This window comes from Mugil cephalus, chromosome 22, assembly GCF_022458985.1.
Source record: "Mugil cephalus isolate CIBA_MC_2020 chromosome 22, CIBA_Mcephalus_1.1, whole genome shotgun sequence".
In the NCBI taxonomy this organism is placed as follows: Eukaryota; Metazoa; Chordata; class Actinopteri; order Mugiliformes; family Mugilidae; genus Mugil; species Mugil cephalus.
The window spans coordinates 1,840,054-1,861,899 of record NC_061791.1 but is presented as its reverse complement, the minus strand read 5'-3'; the positions used below and the strand labels follow the sequence as shown (position 1 = coordinate 1,861,899).

The following is a 21,846-nucleotide window of genomic DNA, read 5'->3' as shown; positions in this document are numbered from 1 at the left end:
GCCACGCCCACCTCCTTCTCGTTTGTAACGGACAGAATTTTAAACGCCACAATTTTCCGACGATAGAAAAAGTGCGGTAAGTTTCTCTGATTCATTTTTATTAATTAATTTTATCATCTCAGCAGCATTTGGGTGTTTAAGCGGCATAAACGCGGTGGTTTTGTATTAATAAATTACTGTAACTCATTTATTTCGTGCTCGTTAAGCGAAATGAGGTGTTTTTGTAAGTAGCCTTAGCTGCTATATGCTAACTCATGTAGTGTGTGTTTGGCGCTAGCTAGCTAAACTGAACTTGGCGTTAAGTCTCATTTCATTTTATTTTTATGTTAAAAAAAAAGACATTACACATTAACTTAATAGTAAACGTGCCAGTGTTAGTCAGCTGTATATTTTTTAGTCATTTTGGTAAAATATTTTAACAACTATTACCATATTCGTAAAACAAACAAAACAAACTAAATTCAAATCGAACGAGGGATTTAAAACACGCGGGGATTGAGGAAAAAAACGTCGTTTGGGGTGAATTTATTTCCATTAACATGGAAATAAAAAAAATATGTGTTGATATTGACAAACTGGTATTCCATTTAAATATCACCACAAAATTTGATTATGAGTCAGTGTGGAAGTCTTTTATCATTTAGAAACTCATTGATTGATTACAGTTGTATTTTACAATTATTTATCTGTACTGGGACACAGCATCGTACGTGGTTACTTGATATTAGGACTTTTAATTATTCTAACCACTGGTGAATTTTTCCATTATCTGATTCCTCGGAGAAGAGAGTGAATCACGGCGCAAATCATTCACACGCACATCTCTAGCAGCAAGTATTTAAACATGGTTAACATGGTTTAAAAACACAACTAGAATGGGAGTAGAGTCGGTCTGCATGTCCAAATGTCCATCTACGTCTTTGTCGTTATTCTGTTGGTAGTTCAGACGGTGAACGGAGGTAAGTCACTGTTTTAGTTTTTTATAAAAGTTAGTCCATGATGACGGCGCAGTTACAATTGTTGACTGTTTTAAAATAACTTAAAGAAATAAGTTTTATTTTGCAAACTAGCTGCATGCAAAGGAAATATGTTCTAAGAGATTACAATGTTGTGGAGGCATAAAAGATAAGGAAACAATATTTATCTTAACCAATCCCTCACAAAGCAAAAGAGTTCGCATTTAAAATTAATATTTATCCATCGAACCACTTCCTACATGTGAGATTTAATTGGGATTTAATCTGACGAGAGTAAACGGTGGAACATATTTTCTTTGAATGTGAACATATTCAGTTTCGGGTATTGTTTCAAAGCTGGTTATCAACCAAACAAATTGTCTGTGAAGGTTCTCAGTCATCCAGGTCATGGTAATCAAAAAAAAAAAGCGTTAAATAAGGTCAGCTGGACTTGTAGAATTTCTTGAAGACGTTTCGCCACTCATCCGAGTAGCTTCTTCAGTTCTGATAAACTAGTGGGAAATTGAGGTTTAAATAGGAAAAAACTCTGTGGGTAACACCCACCAGAACTTGCTTGACCAGAAACTGGGGTCACGAATTACCATTGTACCTTAAGGTGAAGCTTAAGATGAAGCCCCACATCAACAGATGGAAGAATGAACTCAAAATATACAAAAAATCCTCGTATTACATGACAAACAAAAATGCCCAGAGACTCTTCATTACTTATTTACCCTCCTAGAATAAGACCCTCACATTCTTCTTTTCTTTCTTCTTTTCCTTTCATTTGTCCTTATTGCTGGTCCAACATTTTCAATCTTTGTACCACAAATGTGCTTTAATATCTGAATATCGCACATGCTCTCTGCAGCTGCACAGGTTGGCTCAGAGATTGATTGTGTGGAGCAGCTCAAGACTGATGTCCCTTCGAGCAACTCGTGTGCCAGGGATTTTGAACCTGGGGGCAGATTTACTGTCCAGAGGAAACCCCCCTAGTACGGGGAATGGAGACTTCATCCACAAGTGGTGGAGCAGATATGGCAAAAATTTGGCTGCTGTAAATCTCTTAGCCTCGCAAGAAAACAGTCAGTGTCCTATGTTCTTCTTCCTGTCAGATCCGAGTGCCCCACCGGGGATAGATGCTCTGGCCCATCCGTGGCCAAACGTCCAGCTTTATGCTTTCCCACCCCTCAGCTTGATCTCCCCAACTCTAACCAGAGTGATGATTTTGATAGCTCCTCGTTGGCCATCCAAACACTGGGTGGCAGAGATAATTCAACTTCTGGTGGACGACCCCTGGCCTCTACCCATTCGCAGGGATCTTCTATCCCAAGCACGAGGGGAAATCTACCACCCACACCCAGAACACATGGCTCTATGGGCCTGGCCAGTGAAAGGTGGAATTTGAATGCTGCAGGTCTTCCCCCAGAGGTCATCGAGACCATTCAGAACGCCAGAGCCTCTTCTACCCGCTCTCTTTACAGTAGTAAGTGGCGGATTTTTGAAGAGTGGTGCAATAATAGACACAATGTTCCTTTTCAATGTTCATTGGTGGATGTATTGTGTTTCCTGCAGGAGTTGGTGGAAAAAAGGGAAAGCCTTTTCCACAATTAAGGTCTACTTAACAGCAATTCCAGCTTGCCATGTGGGCTTTGGTGACAAGCCGGTTGGCCAGCACCCTCTTGTTTGTCGTTTCATTAGAGGTGCTCGCCGTAAGCTCCCAGTTTCCAGGCCCCTGGTCCCAATGTGGGATTTATCATTGGTGTTGGATGCTCTTTCTCACCACCCATTTGAGCCTCTTGAGGCAGTAGGGATGAGATTTCTGTCTATCCATCCTTCATGTTTGCAACTAGCCCCTGAGCTCACTAAGGTGTGCCTTCAACCTAATCCAGCATATGTGCCCAAGGTGTTGCAATCATCATACAGATGTCCCACCGTGGAGCTCTTGGCTTCGTTGTCACAACAAAGATTGTCGCACTGGATTGTGGAAGCCATATCTGTGGCTTATAGGTGTAAGGGTCTTCATCCTCCTCTGGGAGTGAGAGCCCATTCCACAAGGGGCATGGCTTCATCGTGGGCCTTATTCAGAGGAGTGTCAGTTCAGGATATTTGTACAGCGGCGAGTTGGGCCACACCGCTCACTTTCAGGTGCTTTTACAGGCTGGATGTTGCTCAGGCATCGCTGTCTCATTCAGTCTCGGAGGCAGGAGCTTCCAGCCCTGTCTAATAGTTTCATTGCAAGTTGGTTCAGTTCTCATTTGTGGGGAGCTGATGCAATACGGGAGTGGGCTATATCTCCCATAGTGAAACACCGAGCGAAGTTAGAAAAAGAACTTGGGTTACATTCCGTAATCCCTGGTTCCTTGATAACAGAGTGAGGTGTTTCACTTCCCTCCTTGCATAGGCACGGAAAGAAACCGGGCTAGAATGAGTAAGGAGGGGTCGGTTGACAGTGATAGTACAAGGGGGCGGGGCCCGTATCACAGGTCAACCTGTCCGTCAAAGACAGACGTTGTGCCATTGGAGCTTCTGCAGTTGGTCACGCCCAAGGCGATTCACATAGTGAAACACCTCACTCTGTTATCCAATAACCAGGGATTACCTATTGTAACCCAAAGTTCTCTCCCTTGCTGAAAAAGAAGGGTCAGCATTGCAAATAATGACTCTTTACATAAACTTATTGTAACTTTTTGTTGTATGAAACGCTTGTGATTATACTTAAGTATACGATTGTGACTTATGACAAAAATATCTAAAAACCCTGAAGCAGCAGACTCTGTGAAAACTAGTAATTGTGTCATTCTCTGAACTTCTGGCCATGGCTGTATATTTGTATGTTTGCTTGTAGAACTGGGCGATATGGACCAAAAGTCATGTCCCGATATATTTAGGCTGAATATCGATATACAATATATATCCCGATATTTTTATCGCAAAGTGAGAGCAAATGTTTAGTCACAAGTACTTTTATTTAAACTGGCCGGATAAAATAATGCTCAGCTGTTCAAAGAACAATAACATGTAAACATGAATACTGGAGTACAGGAGTAACTTTTTTGAAATCAACATAAACATAAAGTGCACATTTAAATGAAAAATATATCTTAAATAAGAATAGCCCTTAAAGTAAATAAATACATTTATATGAGAAAAGCATCAACATTTTGACAACTATAAATGGCCTATTACATATAACAGATACTTTGAATCCGAACCATCTCCATTTTACTGAGACACTTTTTTCTTTTACCAACTAATTATTCCTCCATGTTTGTTGAAGACTGTCTGTGAGTCTGCTCCAGCTTTTGTGTGGGAAAGGAGAGGAGAGGAAGGGTGGAGCTGTTCAGAGAATTTCGCCTCGGCAGTTGACCAGAAACAAGTAGAATGAGAGTAGAGCCGGTCTGCATGTTGAAATGTCCATCTACATCTTTGTCATTATTCTGTTGGTAGTTCAGACGGTGAACGGAGGTAAGTCCCTGTTTGTTTGTTTTTTAGAGTTGATGATGATGGCGCAGTTAAAATTGTTGACTGTTTTAAAATAACTTAAAGAAATAAGTTTTATTTTGCAAACTAGCTGCATGCTTGTTGCATTGTCAAAAGCGGTGCAGTTTATTGCCGAAGAAGTTAAGGAATGAAAAGGAAAAAGTTAAGGAACTGGAGGAACAACACAGACTTAAGAATTAACATGAGGAAGTGGAAGAGAGAACATGAAAGAACAATTAGAGAATTAAAGCTTAACGTTAATGGTTAATAGGAGAAAAGTGACGAAAACTTTCGACCAGACACCACATAACTCTTCAGAATAATCGCCTTTAACTTAGAAATGAGCCAGTTAGAAGAAGCAGAGGACGTCGTACACAGGGTCGGGAGAAAGGAAACATCTGGAGCAATGAAAACATCTGGAGCAATGAAATAAGAGGATGAGGATCAATGTGGGGGAGGGATAATTTCTCACAGTTGCCCTCAGTTCCGTTAGAAAGAGATCTGACGCAACCTCTTTGCTGAGTCACTGAAGTTTTATACCTCTAAGCACTTTGAGTTTTATTGTTAATTTGTTAATGCATTTGTTTGATGATTGTTCATTTACTTTGATGAGAATGTTTAATTGCACTATTTCACTTGCTTCCTTAAATGTGAGAGGCCTTAAAGTCCTGGTTAAAATAAAAATATTTTTTACTGTTTTGCAAAGGGTGGAATGCACATTGTGTGTTACTGCAGGAAACTCATTCTCTGATGCTGATGTGAACTTGTGGACTAATATCTGGGGGGGTTGAATATTATTCAGCCATGAAAGCAACAGGTTCTGCTGGTGTTGCCTTTTGTTTTCATAGATTTCCAGGTGATGTAATCACACACAGAGCAGATAAGGAAGGTCACTTTCTAATGGCAGCTTTGAAGGTTGAAAGTCATTTTCTGGTTTTAATCAATATATATGGTTATGTAATTTTGTCTTACCGAAAAAATCAAAACTCAGTTTCTCAAAAAATTAGATTATTACTTCAGATCAATAAAAAAATATATATTTTAAACACAAATGTCAGCTACTGAAAAGTATGTTAATTTTTATTTACTCAGTATTTATCTATATCTAACATCTCGATACCAATAACATTTGTGAATGTAGTTATGAAAGATGTGTTTTATACCTTTGTATAAGAATTACACAAGCAGCCAATTATCAGCTTTAATCAGAGCAAGTAAAGACAATCTGAACAAATCACATTAAAAAAAAATCACTCTCAAACAAAAATGAAATAAGATAATTTGCTCTGACTTGGATAGAATTCTTGGACCAGACAGACGAGTTTTATAACTTGACACAACTTGAACTTTGACAACAAAGGTCTCGTTCCACTTTCTCTATCGTTTCCCATTCACATGTTTTTGCTAAGAAACAGCAGCATGTTGACATGATCTACGTGGATATTAAATGCCTCTCTGAATTTAAGGGCTTCTATCATAGAAGTCTGGTCTCAGGTGTGGGAGCATTTCCCTGCACTTCCTCTCTGGCTTCAAACTCTGGCTTCAAACTCTGAAGATGCCGTCGTCCGTATATGTGGGAAAATAGCATCAGTTTGGACCAATGAGACGTGTTTAGTCCATATTTATATACAATCTATGGTTGAGCCTTCCTGACAGTAGCAGTAGAGTTCATGGTCCATTTAAGGTCCTCGATTGTGATAACTTTGTTCAGTTTTGGTCACATAATACGTTATATTGTTATATTACTTACTGACTGAATTTAAACCCAGATCACGTGTGTTTAATCATGTGTTCATGTTGTTTACATCAAGATAAATCTCTTCATGAGGAAATAGTATCTGACTCCACCAGAAGGCTGATTTAGCTTATTTTGTATCATGTTGCTACGTAGCCTCCAAACTTCATCTTATGTTTTCTGTTTCTAGATCAACCTGATGTGGAGATGTATTCAGAAAGTTTCAATCAAGATGCAGAGATGATTTTGCTGTGCAGAGCCAAAAGCTTCAACACATCAGGAATCGAGCTGAATATCAAGAAGAATCACTGTGATCTTCTGACTAAAGAGGACGGAGTGAAGCCTTCAGGAGTTTATCAAGAAGACAACACCTACTGGAGAGAAGACTTCGTCATCGTTTCAGAGTCTGAAATGTCTAATTACAGCTGTGAAGTCATTCATGCTGAATCCCGTTTTCATGTTGAAAAAGTTTGGGGTAAGAAAGTTTCTGTTGTTTTCTATCATTAGTTGTAGTTTTCTTTCTTTGAGGACGTAGCTCTCTACATGTAGTTTGTCCTGATGTAGACGATTCATTTTAACTTTTATACAGTCAGCTTACAGCGTATTAGAGCTGCTAGCTGGTGTGAATCATTTCTACTTGTACCTCATCAGTCTGTCTCCCTCTATAACAACACCAGTCGTCTTCTTTGCCATTCTGGTTCATGTTTGATTCTTCTTCCTGCTCCACTTTCAGTAACAGCTCAGGATTGTGTTGAAAGACTGAACATGAGAATAATGTCAATGTTTCTGTGTTTAGATCCTGACTCTGGTCTAAAAGGACGGATCATTTCATGTAAGTTTGTCGACATAATTAAAACATCTGAATATGTTTTCTTATTTATTTTCAGTACATGTGTTTGCTACGTAGCCTCCCTCCAAACATCACCTCATGTTTTCTGTTTCCAGCTCGTCCTCGTGTGTTTGTGTCGGTGGACAACAAAGTGCAGGCGAACATCACACTGACGTGTCTGGCTGAAGGTTTCTACCCAAGAAACATCATTCTGAACATCAAGAGGAACGGGAATATTCTAACCAGAGAGGACGGAGTGGAGACCTCGTTGGACGTTTGTCCACGTGAAGACAACACCTTCCAGAGAAGAGACCACATCATCATTTCAAAGTCTGACAGGTCTAACTACAGCTGTGAGGTCATTCATGCTGCATCTGATTCACACGAGGAAAAGGTTTGGGGTAAGAAACCTTTGTTTTTGTCATTTTGATTAGAATTATTGTTCTGTCTGATGTTTGTCCAGCAGATCTCTCCTTTATTACTTTTAATTGAACTGAGTCAGACAATTGTAACAAGAGAACAGGCAGAAGTTGTCTTCACGTAGTCTCATCTGAGAATACTCTGACACTCTGGTTTAGTTTTTAAGTTCATGTTTCGCTCCTTCACTGATTTCACTTGAATCTTTGCTGAGACTTTACATCCACATTTAAAGTAACACAAACTCATGTCAGTGTTTTCTGTGTTATAGATCATCATCTTCCTCCTGATGGCTTTAAAGACAAAGATGGAGACAGTTGGCACAGATCTGCCATCATTGCTGCAGTGATAGTGGTTCTGGTTGTGGTTCTGTTTCTGGTTGTGGTTCTGGTTCTTTACTTAAGAAGCGTCCCAGGTAGGTCAATGATTGTCGGTCCTGTAATCCAGAGTTGTCTGTATTGTTGTGTATTTACACCAAGGTTACGAGTATCTTTTCACCCAGAAGAACAAAGGAGTGAGTCTGATATTATTGGACTGTGGACTTTATCAGTCGTACTAGTTTCTAATTTCTATTCACTGAACTTCAAGTTGACAGATCCCTCCTCAGTTTCTACATCAGTTGTAGTTGTAGATGCTTCCACTGCCTGTAGTTAATCTTCCTTTATTTGTCCTTAAAACTCCTGTAAACTGTAGGACCAAGAGGCAGCACGTTAGCATGTTAGCATCCAAACTGTATCAAACCTGTTACATCATGTGAGACTGATCTCAGACTGAATCAGTGTTGAAGCTGAGCATTTAAAGATTAACACTAGATTTAGAGAAAGATGATGATTATTTCAATCACTCTCTGTTTATTTACAGGAGACAGAAGAGGCAGATACTCAGGTAACTCCTTTCTTTTCTGAATGTTGGTGTCTGTGTGGAACTGATTTAAAACATGTGCTGTTCTGGATTTTTCTCACCACCATCAAATCCCCTCAAAAGATCCAAACTAACAATGTGTTGTCTGGTCTCTCCTCCTGATCCAGGCACATTTACTAGATTGGTAGCAGCTTAAACATTGGTCCAGTTATGAGATAATGAGATGAATGTGTAAAATACTGAATGTTGACCTGATCATTTAAGCTAATAACATAGTTTACTGTAAAAATGTTAGAAATAACATTTAACTTTGTCTTTATTGACAGATGTACCACAGGATGCTGAAGCTTCTTCACCAGGTCAGTCTTTAATGTCTCTGTTACTGATGCCGTCATCTGTTACCATGAGTTAGCTAATCAACATGAGAAGAAAGGAGCTGTAAATTCATTTTTATTCACAGAATCAATCAAGACTGGAGAATCTCAACAATCTCTGACTGTCAACATTGACTTTGAAAGTTCTGCTTCTCCTGGTTCTGGTGACTCTGGTAAGTGTCTTTGTCCACTCATAGAAATATGAGCAAGTTTACTCTGTGATAACCCTAAACCTGGAAAATAAAATTAAAACCAACATGAGCTGTTGCTGCATCATCATCTAGATGGAGCAGACATTGGACCAAAGAAAAATGAACGTTTACCAGAGAAGACACATGAAAAAGACAATGACCTCCATGTTTTATCACAGCTGTATAAATATATATATATATATAAATTACTGTGCTGTTCATTCCTGCAGATAATGACGACACATCCAACAATGTTGAGACTGAGAAACTACGGAAAACAAATGTCCAGGATCCATCAGAACCATCAAATCCTTCTACCAGCGAGCAGGAAACTGAAACTACTGTTTGTAGCTTAGAAAATATATGAATCAGCCACTAAACATTTGAAGCCTTTTCTATGCACAGGTCTGAACAATATAAAAATCCTCAGAATGATGAGACTAAAAATCCTGTTTGAGGACAGAAACGATGAAGACGTGGATGAATGTATTTCAATGTGCCAACGTTTTAAAGTAGAAGAAATCAGTTCAAAGTTTTTCACAGAAGCATTTTAGTGAATTTAAATCTAGAGAAGTATTTTAGATGCACTAAAAGAAGAAGAAGCTGAGCAGAAAGAGTTCACAGTGGCTTATTGACCACTTTGTTCTTAAAATGTGCTTTTACCGTAAGGACTTTCTACTGTATATAAACCATTTAAAGTCTAGTTAAAAACTAAGGACTTCACAGTCAGAATCATAAAAGCAGCTACAATCAGCATCAATACGAGAGCAGCAACAAACAATATCAGTATTTATGGACGTCAGGGTTGAAACCTTGTATCGCTCCACTCATTCAGACGCTGCCCAATGTTCATATTCACATTATTAACATTTATTAAATGAATTCACTGCAACTGCTGCCTCATTATGAGCTCTAGTTTTAGCCAAAAGGAGCTTCCATGATGTGTTCACTGCCAACACTGTCCAGTAGCAGTCTGTGTTGAAGTCGAGTTCCTTCATCTCATCAGCTGGAAGAAGTTGTTCAGGCAACTGGTGCTACTTCACAGGGAAAGTTTACAACCTCAACAAACCAGTGTCCTGGAAAAGACAGGATGCATAAAGTGACAATGTTCTTTGGAACTGAAAGATTTGGCCTCTACTTGATGTAGTTTGACCAAACTGTTCAAATCAGAGGCAGAAACATTGAAGCCATGAAGAAATCTATTAAGCTATGCACTTTATTTTTGAGGTACTCCAAGTTTTGCGTATGGTTTTACAAGTTAATAGTGAAATACTTAAGTGATGGGTCAGTGTGGATTAAATATTCCAAGTTTTAAAGTTTCACACTCAAAGGAGGGTTGTTTGTACCACTACACATTACAATTCTATATACTTGGCAATAGTAATATAGAATTGTAATAGTTGTGGAAAGAAAAGCCGCTCAATCCTTCATTCGTTGTGGTTTGTGACATGTTTTCATTGTTTGTGACCTTCTTACTTGTTTTGTTTGTTTGTTGTTTACTTGTTTTCTCTCTCAGGACATGTGAACAGCAAATGAAATGTACTTTTCTGAAATACTGATGTCATGTAACCCAGCTGTAGTTGTCAAGTAAAATTTCTAAGTGCACTTAAGTAGAACATTGGGGTTCATTGTCAATGAAAAACTGAATCTTAATTTTTTTTGATACGTTTTATTTTGTTTTATAAAAGTAAACTGTTTCTTGGTACAGTGATTGTGGGTTGTATTTTCTGTGTTTGACTTCCCATGTCCTTTTGAAGTATAAGTTTAATATTATAAATTAACTCTGGATCAATAGTAAACCACTATCAGGACACTGACTGAATTCTGCTTATTGGTTACAGTTACATGACATATTATATGAGAACATTTATTGTAAACCAGTAATTCCACATATATGAACTACCTAAGGGTCTTTTTTAAGCAATAAGACATTTTGTCTGATGTTTGAATATATGAGTGATATGAGTGGATGTTCAACATGAGATGAACTAGAATATACTGCACATACATAAACATTATACAAAAGGATTTTTTTTTTTTTTTACAAACATTGTTGAAACAAAGAAATCTCTGATTTCACTATATATAAACTTTGTTACTGCTTGAACACAAAGACTTGAATATTTTGAAATGACCAGAAATCAATAAATTCCTTTAAAAAGTTGATAGCTGAGATTTCTGATTTATTATAGTCTTTGAGAATAAGTGTGTTTCTTGCAATATAAGTGGTATTTACTAGTATTGTCTCAGAAACGTATTGTTAGACTTTTTAGTCAAATCCACAGATCGTCTTTGTGTTGTTGGCTGGCTAGCTACACTGATGCTCCATCTCCACCACCATCTTGGTACCGAGCCATGAAAGTCACAACTGTTGCCGTTGCCTAAACCCTTCCGTTCATATTTTACTTTTAATTTAGTCCAAAAACCACAGAAAATTCCCCGGTGTAGTTTTTGAGCTGAACTTTTCTACTCGAATGAAAAATAGTCTGCAAGCTTGGAGAACAAAAATAACAGTCGAAATACGATGTTCTCGACATTTCGACTTTTTTTTCTCGTGACCCTAATACTCTTCCGTAGAAAGGCCACGCCCACCTCCTTCCCGTTTGTAACGGACAGAATTTTAAACGCCGCCATTTTCCGACGATAGAAAAAGTGCGGTAAGTTTCTCTGATTCATTTTTATTAATTAATTTTATCATCTCAGCAGCATTTGAGTGTTTAAGCGGCATAAACGCGGTGGTTTTGTATTAATAAATTACTGAAAGTAATTTATTTCGTGCTCGTTAAGCGAAATGAGGTGTTTTTGTAAGTAGCCTTAGCTGCTATATGCTAACTCATGTAGTGTGTGTTTGGCGCTAGCTAGCTAAACTGAACTTGGCGTTATGTCTCCTTTCATTTTATTTTTATTATTTATTTATTTTAAAAAAAGACATTACACATATATTCATATACACATATATTTTTTAGTACTTTTGGTAAAATATTTTAAGAACCATTATCATATTCGTAGAAAAAAAAAAATCAAAGTTAATATTTCAAAGCAACGACAAACTAGACATTAGGCTCAAAGCTAAAATAACCACTGGTGAATTTTTCCATTATCTGATTCCTCTTTTAGCTCAAGAAAAAGACCAGGCAAGACTCTGCTGAGTCGCTAAGAAGCATCTTGACGTATTTAAGGTGTGTTTGTAGTTTTTTTCCTTCTATTTTTGAATGTATTTCATAAACCTGAGAATTAATTAATTAATAGTAGCACTAACTTCTTAATCAACACTCAGTGTAAAGCAGCTTCAACGCTGAATAAGAGAGGATTCAATTTAAAACTCTTAGTGTCAAATCCAAATAACACTATGATTGTTGTGTCCTTCATAATGTAAAACGTAATCAACACTCATTGGTTTGTTTTATTAACTATTAACTGTAACCAGAACTGACTGAAATGTGTAGTTTGGAGATAACCTGGGCGTTATATATATATATATATATATATATTTACTTACTTAAAGTAATCTTGTTTTTGAGTCTGGTGACATTCACAGGTCACTTCATATTTTTATTACTCACAATTTGTTTTTTTGTTTTTTTTAACTTTCACATCCAGTTTAAAGGTCAAGAGAAGATCCGAGTTTCAGTTCATCTATATTTTACAGTTTTAATTTAAGTAATACACTAAAAAACGAACTGTTAAATATATAATTTACACAGTTCAAGTCAATATAATAGTTTTTACTGTAGTAAATTGTGAGAAAGAAACATCTTAGAATAAGAGTTAAGATAAATGCAACACTGCTCCCTGTGGTCTTAATGAAGAACTGCACCTTAAACATGCTGGAAAAGCAAATCGTAATATTTATTTGTTATTAAATATTTCTCTTTATTATTATTATTGATTTAAATGATTTACATCAGAACATCTTTGAATCATCATGAGATTCCCTCAGTAAACCAGGCTGCAACTAAACATGTAGAATAACCCACTGATTCCTTTCTATATGTCCAAATCAAATCATAACAAGACTTTGTTTTAATGTCTTCAATTCAAAAAAAAGAAGAAGCAACAATTCACAATGAGACGTAAAACTTTATTGAGAAACGTTAGAAGTCTCCATAGATTCATCTTAGAAAAAAAGATCTTAAATAAACGCTCATCTTAAACAACTAATAATAAATAAAGGTATCTTCTGATGCTTTATTATTATTTTTTTTTTATACAGAATATAACATCTGGCTAATCCTTTAATTTCTTAAGTTTTAGGAAATTTCCTGGAAGAAAAAAAAAAGGCAATTTGGTACAAACGATGTGTTTAAATCTTTTTAGTCACTTCAACAAGTCAAATTACTCTGATAATAAGTTAATTCTGAATTAACGCTGAGTTTTTTTTTTTTTTCTGTTCTAGGAAACTTCCAGTTGCAGGAACCGACCGTTTGAGAACGTGAAGCTGGTGGGTTCGTTTTAAAGGTTCAGCTGAGGAGGTTGAGACAAAAAGAAAGAAGGGAAGGAGGCGTCTCAGCTGAGGTAGGTGAGGACGACGGACTGGATGGGGAGACGGCAGACGGGACACAGCTTGTTCCTCTTCTTCAGCTTCCGGGCGCAGACGTAGCAGGACATCAGATGTCCCGTCCGGCCGTGGACGATGCAGCCGTTCTTGGGCCGGGACTGACAGATGAGACACGGGTCCAGGCAGGAGTCCGGGAGACGCCACTCGGCCGAGACGCTGCGCTCCAGCTCGGGGAGGACGGAGGAGGACGAGGAGGACGTGGCGGCCGACGAGGACGACGGGACCAGCTCCTGGGAGTCGACAGAAGAAGAGGAGGACGAGGGCTGGGAGTCCTGAGTCCACAGCTTCTCCTGGGACAGGGAGGACGACGAGGGCTGGGACGAGGTGAGGAGGACGTCCTGGGAGTCGGACAGACACTGAGACTGAAGGAGAAGAGGAGGAGGAGGAGGCGGCGTCGGAGTTTTTGCTCTTTTCCCGTCTGGAACGTCGACTCCTTCATTCTCCTCAGCATCGGGACCTGAAGGAGACGCAATCATGTCAGAGTCAGAGAGACAAATGAGGCAAATGGACACGTCTCTGTCCAGAGATTCTCGTCCTGGAAGCTGCTTTTAAAATGTCTCTAAGTGTGACATGGATGAGACGCCGATTCACAGCTTCAAATTCAGACCTTAAGGGGAAATTAAGTGAACGTGCAGCGCGACTGTTTGTCCACGTTTCAGATACGACATGAACTTTGTCTGACACACACTGTTGTATTTGTGAAAATGCAATTAAGTGACGTGTGAATACAATTTTGTGAAATGTGCCTTTATTGCAGTTTCACAAACAGAACAGCAGGTGTCAGACATGAACTTTGTGTTAAACATTTTCACATGAAGAAGTGCGGGAAAAGAGTCGCGCTGCTGTTTGAGACTGACATGATATTTACGTTATGGAGAGAATTACACTAAAAAGTCACCTGTTGCTTCTTTGGCGTCTGATTGGCCGCTCGGCTTCGGCGGCAGCGTCTTGGGAGCGGAGGCGGCCGAGTCGAGCGGCGCCTCCGGCAGCCAATCCTGTCGCAGAGTCCAGCACCGGAGACAGTTTCTGGGGAGAGGAGGATTCAGCTCGTCACACTTGACACAGCGCCAGTAATCCTGAGAGGAGAGAGACAGAGACAGAGGTTAAACCAGACGCTTTTAAGATTTTTATACGAGGGGGTTTGTGTCGGGACTCACGGCCTCAGTGATTTCTGTGTCCTCATCGAAGGAGTCTTCATCGTCTGCCTCAAAGATGGTCACCTCGTAAACCTGGACGCAAGACAAACGACGTGTAAATATCATGGTAAGTGAATCTGAAAATATTAGAGTGAAACAAGATAAATACTGTGTAAAATATCAGAGGTAAGTTATTAAATGTGAAACCGTATGAAAGTCGTAGAGATGTAAAGTGATGCTCATGTAATTATTGGTCTAATATTGGAAGAAATTACATCACATCGATGTTAAAATTGTTTTCCGATATTAAAAAAAAACAACTGAAATAGATCAGATTCTGAAAAGGAGAAATTAGGGTCCATGTATGTTTTGGTCATTGAATTTTCCATTTGAGAAAAGAATATTAAAAAACAAAAACCGTGCTCTTATTTTGAAAACAGCAACATCCGGTTGCAAAGTATGTAAAAAATAATAATTTTATTACCGTACAGTTTATTCCTGCTCGACGCTGAATAAGAAGAATTTTAATTGTTTAATTTTAAAATGAAAATAAAATAACTTTTTGTTTTTTTAAATATCTTTTTTCCGAATGGAAAATCCAATGAACAAACCTGCTACGTCCTCGTCTTTCTCACCATCAGGTGAGTTCACAGACTATTTAAAATCCTGTTACGGTGAGTGTGACGTGTCGTGTTGCGTTGCGTTTACCTGGTCGTCTGCAGAGAGCGAAGCGTCGTCCTCGTTGTAATCGTCCGAGTCGACGGACTCGACCTCGAACTCGACGCTGAAGTTGTCGCTGTCGGAGTCTGAGGCGGCGACCGTGACGTCCGACCTCCCGGACTAGAAGCCAGAGAAACAAGGGTCCACGTTAAGAACAAGGGGCGTCAACGCGACACGGAGAGAGAGGGGGGCGTGTCCTGGTTACCGCGGGCAACAACGCTCACCGTGCTGCGAGAGTCCGACGATTGGCTGCTGCTGCGCCGGTCCCGCCCACTCCCGAGTCCACCAATCACACACCACGACAGGCTCTCGTCGAAGGTGAGGGAGTAGCTGTCGGAGCGCCGCCTCTTCCTCCCGTCTCCTTCCTCCTCCTCCTCGTCCTCCTCCTCCTCGTCCTCGTCCTCCTCCGTCCTGTGGGAGGGGCCTGCACAGACCAGGTGGGCGGAGTTTAAAATCGGTCAACAAAAGGTTCGTTTACGAGCGTCGGCGCCGTCGAGGAGAAACGAACCTGGATCGCTGCTGCTCCTGCGGCTCCTCCTCCTCCTCCTCCCTCGTCTCCTCCTGTCCGGCGATGACGAGCGACTTTCTGTGTCTGCGTCCTGAAAAACAACAAACACCTTTAGTTTCTCTCCTTTTTTTATTTATCTTCTACACAGCGACAGGACGGACGTGGCTCTTACCTCTGTGCCTCTGTCCGTCTGACTGTTGCTTTGCTTTTCCCTCGAGTCCGTAGTCGACTCTGAGAAAAAAACAGACGAGTGTAATAATTAAAATCCATGTTTTTGACTTTTTTCTTCAGAGCTCTAAGATGAAACTGACCATTTATAGTCAAATAAGCTGCTTAACTCCAGGTTTTAGTTGTGGAGAAAAACTGTAGTGACGAATCAAACTTCTTTTAATTTACCGTAAAGAATTAAATTATCCAGATGAAATGGAAGAAACAAGATCAATTACAGTTTATTCATATTTAAACTTCTAACGACGTCTGTGATGTCAATAGCAGTGCGACCGGCTACCGTAATACCTGTAGTATACGTGCAACATTTTTTTTAAAATTTATTCATATTACGGTAAAATCCTCCTAATTCACCAGAGGATGTGGCTGCTTTCTTCCTCCTAGCAGCTTGTGTAATAAATTGGTTGTGTTGCCATCCTTATTAGCCATTATCTTTGCACATAGGACACGTTTGATCCACATGACTGAGCTACGTCATCAACTTAAATCAGTAAATCGTACACATTCCTAGTTTCATTTCTGAACTAACTGCACCTAAACGCACCACAGCCTGTTAACAGTGAGGAGCCTGAGAGGAAATAACCTGCAGGTGGAAGCAGCAGGAAGAGCTAGAAACTGAAACCTTCCTGTGGTTTCTGGTCCTGTGGTTATAAACGAACCCAGAGACACAGTTAATTAGAGGAGGAGGGTGAAGCGTCGTCGTACCTTGACTCTTCACAGCCACCAGGTTCTTCGTGATCATCGCAAACAGAACTCTGAAACAACAACGTGAGAGATATTTTTTAAATTCCTTCAAAGGTGTTACGCTGAAAGCCCTGGCTCCTCCCACTCCCCCCTGTGGCTCCTCCCACTCCCCCCTGTGGCTCCTCCCACTCACCGTGGCTCCTTGACGGAGAAGCTGTCCAGGCCCAGGACCCGCCCCAGTGCATCCTGGGAGCAGTGGACGATGTGCTGCTGCTTCTGGTCGTACAGCTGCTTCTGCATGATGTACTGGCCCAGGTAGAACATCACCTGCAGGACGACGACAAGTCAGCTTCTCCCGTCAACACGAGGTCATTCCTAATTATTAATTATCTGGTTTTAGCTACTAATTATAAAAACCCAGGGTGTCGTACCTCCTTCATGGTGAAGACATCTTTAGTAGCTCCAGCGTGTTGCAGCAAAGAACAAAACTCCAGCTTTGGTCTCACCTGAAAGAAGAAAAAAAACAATGATTTACAACATGTCAGTACTTTAAAATGTGGCATTTCCTTCAAAAAGACTGAAAAATTCATTATGTAGAGCAAATAAAAATTCATCAGAGCAGGAGCACGAACTAAACGCTGTTGTAGGTGAGTTTATAGACCTGAGAACATAAAATATTATTAGTCTGACGTGTAACTGTCACATCTCTAAAGATCTTCTGGCTGGAAAAACAAATTATGTTCAAATTTTTTTTATTTGGCACAAGTGAATAAAGTGAATAAATACGACTAAGACAGATCTGTGTCCTCAGATCAAGACATAATGAGCTGCTGACGTAAAATCATTTAAAGTTGGGCTGCAGCATAAATCAGGACACTTCAAGCTGCATGTGCTGTGTTCACATTCCAGTTTAACGTAAAATAAAAGCCATAATCATAAAGTTTCTACTGAAACGTGTTTTATTAATGAGCTGTAACTCGTTAAGTTTCGTCTGGTGACATCATAATTCTCTTAAATTTACATCAAGGACTTAAAATGAACTGGTCACTTTTAGAAATGTAGGTGTGTCCACCACCAGGTTTTATATTTAGGTTTGGCACATTTCTAGAAGTAATGGAAACGCAACAAGTGAGACCTGTTGGGGCGTCCATGCAGCTAGCTAACGGTTAGCTAACGGCTAATGCTGTGATGCTAACGGCTAATGCTGTGATGCTAGCGGCGGCGCTCACCAGTTTGTTGTCGTCTGCGGCGTCGGGGTGAAGCTCGCTGGCGTCCGGGTGAAGCTCAGTGTCAGACATGTTGATGATGAATGATCCTGTTCACAAACACAAAGCAGCTCGTTTTACAAACTAAATAAATCAACACAAACGTGTCAAACACAACACGAGCTGGAGTCATGTGACTGGTTGAGTCATTTCTACTTTTAACCACTTTTATGTTCCTCTTCCCGTTCAGACTGGAATAAAAACCGCTGCTACTGAATATTTAGACTGGAGCTGATTATGTTACTGCCTTAAAAAGCTTAAACTCTCATTTCTGTGTCAGTCGGAGCTTTTATTAAAACGTTTTCTGTCTCTGTAGCGTCACAAAGACAGAAAAGCATCGTCTTAATGAGTGTGTGCCAGTTTATTAGGTACAGTAATCAGAAAAGACTGTGATTCAAATTCAATTAGGATGAATCACAGTCTGTGATGCTGTTAAACTGGATTAAATTAAGATGGTTACGGGTTATTTAGCCTAAACATAGGAACAAAAAACAGTGACAACCTCCAAAAATAAAAAAACAGCTGTTATTTAAATAAACTCCATGAAGCCGACATTAGAATAGATTCACTAGTTCAGATATTTAAGTTATTTAACTGTTTATAGTTTGTATTTTAACTTATTCTAATTGAATACATCAAGAAGTTATTTCATCATAAAATGTATTTACACTATACAAACATATAACATATTGTTTTATACGTATAAAACAGTTAAATCAGAACAAATCAATACATTAGACACTAAAACAAAAAAGTAACCAGAACACAAATAATACCAATGCATCAAGAAAAATAAATAGATAAAACTTTAAATAAACTGTCTTTGAATTATCAGTCCCATTTTCCTACTACATTCATCAATAGCATCTAATTACTTTTTGAAAATCAAATAATAATCAAATAATAATAATCAGAGTTTGTCTTAAAAACACACAGAACAGAAGTAAAGTTGTTACCAGTATTTCCAGAGAGCAGATCTGGTGCAGGACTCAGTCCATCCTGTGCAAATGAGAGCAGATAAAGTGCAGTAGTGAGGAAGCAGCCGAGCAGCCGAGCAGCTTCTTATAGAGCAGCAGAGACATGTCGGGACTAGACCAGACTGAGATGACTGGTTCCAGCCCGACCGGGGCCTGAGAGGCTGCACCAGGACCGAGACCCGACCCCGTCAGGCTGAGTCAGCTGTGAGTTTACGTATAAAACCAGCAGCAGCAGCTGATTGGATCACAGCCGTGTGGAGACATGCCGAGACTAGTCCAGCGTGACTCATCCGCAGCCACGTTAGGTAACTACGCTAAACCACGTTTAGTAACCAGACACAAAAAATAATAATACAACACGCAGACGTGTCCAGGACATGAAGAGGAAGGAAACCTCAGAAAGTTTCTACTCGTCCACAGAACTAATGACGTGTTTTATTTACTGATTCTGTTTTCATGTCATGCTGCTGGAAAACTGTGAATAAACTATTATTTTATTCCATTTATCTATTGTTTTTTTCCTATTTTAAGTTTGCTTCTAAACCAAGAAAGAAAAATGTATTCGATTTAGTTTTTTTAAAAAAATCCAAAAAAATAACATGATTTAAGAAAAATAAATAAATAAATAAATTAATTAATGTGCAACAAGTGAATAAACAAAACAGTCTTTCAGTGAAACCAGAAACTGTCTCGGGGCGAGTTCAGAACTAAATGTTCTGGTTTTTTCTTTCTTTAGGAAAACAAACACTTATATGAATCACAACTGTTCTTTTCTCATTCCATTCATTTTGTTTAGTTTTTTCAATAAATATCTTAAGTCCTACTTTTATTTTAGAGTTTCTAGTGAATGGTAACGTCAAAAAAAGATAAAATAGTTTTTAAAAAAGTAAGTAAGAGAAGCTCTGTTTAGTATTTATCAGTTAACTGGTGGATTGAGACACAGAAACAGGATGAAACGAGCATTTGATGCATCTAAACATCAGCTGATCGGTGGTGAAACAGTGAAACATCACGTCCTGACTGATGCAGTGACACCAGCAAAACACCTCAGATATGTAAAAAAACAAACATTCAAACAGCTGGAAAACCTGCAATTTACAAGACAAACTAACATTTAAACTTTTGATCATATCTAAGCTTGAAACTATGCAAATCTGAGACTGAATATATGTCAAAACTTCATATAATGCATTAAAACTAAACTTTTTACATAGATTTGCAGCCTAAATGTAAGGTTTGCAAATTATTTAATGAGTGTAAATTACTTTTTTTTTTTTTGTATTAAAGTAAACTTAATTATGCAAAGAATGCACAGGCTAAAAATACAGGGACGTGTGTGGAAGTTGGGACAGTTTGTGACTTTACCGGAGGAAAAAATGAACAAACATCATGAGTCAGCAGCTGCTGCTTCTCGGACGCGCTCACATGTAGGAAATATGCCCGGACTTGTCCCGCTGCTCCACTGGTCCACATACAGGGACTCGGTTAAACCACGTCCACATCTATTCATACACGACCTGCACCTTCTCACACACGCGTCAGTGCAGAATTATGAGCGGAATACTCGGTTTAAACGATGTTAACAGCAAGAAGCTAATGCTAATGCTTCATTATAAACGAGTACCAATTTTAATGCGCTTCATTTTTTATTTATTTTTTTTTAATCGCGCTAACGAAACAGTAAATTTAAATTAAAGTATCATGCACTTCTCGTGGCAACAAATTAGCTGGGGTGGATAACAAACGTTGTCTTTGTGTTGCATTATAGCCAAGAAGCTAAAAACAAAGTTAGCGCTTAACTTAACCTGAATAAATAAACAAACACAGACTCATCAACCGCGGTCATTGCGAATTAAATTTAAAGTCATGGTCATTTTTTTTTTTTTTTTACAAATTTATAGAATCGTGCGAGGCTTCCTTATTTATTATTCGTGGAGAGCAAAACAGAGCAAAACTGCCAGCGCGTCCTCACGATTCTCGCTCCGGTTCACTTCAGTCAGGAAACTCCGAGGCTCCCGCGGCCTGCTAGCACAATGCTAACCACCTCGCGCTAACGGGTGCTTCTGTCGTGGTTGCAGTTAAACTCTACCGAGTTTCGTATTTGTGTACGCACCTTTTCGTTCTCCGGTGATTAAATATAATCCTTCAGCGGTGGTTTTTCCGACAGCTTTTCCGCGCAGTTAAACAACTAAAAACTCAAGTCTGTTGAAACTGTTTATCGTTCCGTTGTTCCTGCTGGTTCTTCTTCGGTTACAGCAGCGCCCCCACTGGCTGGAAGTAGAAGTGCATAGCGGTAAAACTGTCGCCGCTTCTTCTTCTTCTTCTTTGAATTTGTGGTGGTTTTGATGGTGCCCTGCGTGGTTAGCGCCCCCACCCGGTTGAAAAGATTGATAAAATTTTACATTATTATCCATGTGCATGTACAGTGGGCGCATTGTAATTGCTCGGGTTTAATTTTCTTCAGGGTAAAACTTCACTGGTAAATATTCTAACATTCATATAATTTATTCCTCCACATTAAAACAGATTTATCCCATAAAATAACACATACAGCTGAGAAACCACTCAAAATATGTGGGAAGATTTTAGGTTTATGTGAAATAGACAAGAGAAGATATAAAGGCTCCTTTCTGTCGCCCTTTTTTCCATCCCTCTTTCATCCCTCCTTTATTTTCTTCCCTCCCTGTTTTACTCCTTCCTTCTTTTCCTCTTTCCATCCTTCCCTCTCTCAATCCTTTGTTTCATTTCCTCCCTTTTCCACTATTTCCTCCACTCTTTAATTCCTTCTTTTCCATCCTTTCCTCCTACTCTTCTTTCATTTGTTACATCCTTTCCTTACGTTTTTCTTTCCCTCCTTCTCTAAAATAAATCAGAACTTAATGTGAGAGTCTTTCCATCTTGTTCCTTGAGTCTTTTCAAAGAAA

At 39.2% G+C, this 21,846-nt stretch overlaps 2 protein-coding genes and 1 long non-coding RNA gene across 4 annotated transcripts; 2 read left to right on the top strand and 1 right to left on the bottom strand.

Annotated features, from left to right (window-relative positions):
* The first annotated feature begins 835 nt into the window (after positions 1-835).
* LOC124999696 (tyrosine-protein phosphatase non-receptor type substrate 1-like) lies at positions 836-9,926 on the top strand. Of its 2 annotated transcripts, none has more exons than XM_047574680.1 (9): positions 836-959; positions 6,365-6,649; positions 6,971-7,006; positions 7,120-7,404; positions 7,692-7,835; positions 8,282-8,305; positions 8,608-8,640; positions 8,742-8,828; positions 9,077-9,926. In XM_047574680.1, the coding sequence occupies exons 1-9, from the start codon at positions 905-907 to the stop codon at positions 9,211-9,213; spliced, it is 1,086 nt and encodes a 361-aa protein (XP_047430636.1). In that variant the 5' UTR covers positions 836-904; the 3' UTR covers positions 9,214-9,926. The 2 variants fall into 2 exon arrangements, with proteins under 2 accessions (XP_047430636.1, XP_047430635.1); XM_047574679.1 differs by lacking the exon at positions 836-959 and adding an exon at positions 4,280-4,424.
* Positions 9,927-11,397: 1,471 nt separating this feature from the next.
* On the top strand, positions 11,398-13,266 carry LOC124999997. Its single transcript, XR_007111259.1, has 3 exons — positions 11,398-11,503; positions 11,964-12,025; positions 12,447-13,266. It is a non-coding gene; the product is annotated as an uncharacterized LOC124999997 (long non-coding RNA).
* Positions 12,907-21,209, bottom strand: mdm2 (MDM2 proto-oncogene). The gene is made up of 13 exons (XM_047575293.1): positions 21,036-21,209; positions 18,902-18,944; positions 17,910-17,995; positions 17,112-17,186; positions 16,874-17,007; positions 16,702-16,751; positions 15,941-15,999; positions 15,769-15,859; positions 15,485-15,684; positions 15,249-15,380; positions 14,562-14,633; positions 14,303-14,480; positions 12,907-13,861 (listed from the first exon to the last, which is right to left on the bottom strand). The coding sequence occupies exons 3-13, from the start codon at positions 17,976-17,978 to the stop codon at positions 13,353-13,355; spliced, it is 1,569 nt and encodes a 522-aa protein (XP_047431249.1). The 5' UTR covers positions 17,979-17,995; positions 18,902-18,944; positions 21,036-21,209; the 3' UTR covers positions 12,907-13,352.
* Between the last annotated feature and the right edge of the window lie 637 nt (positions 21,210-21,846).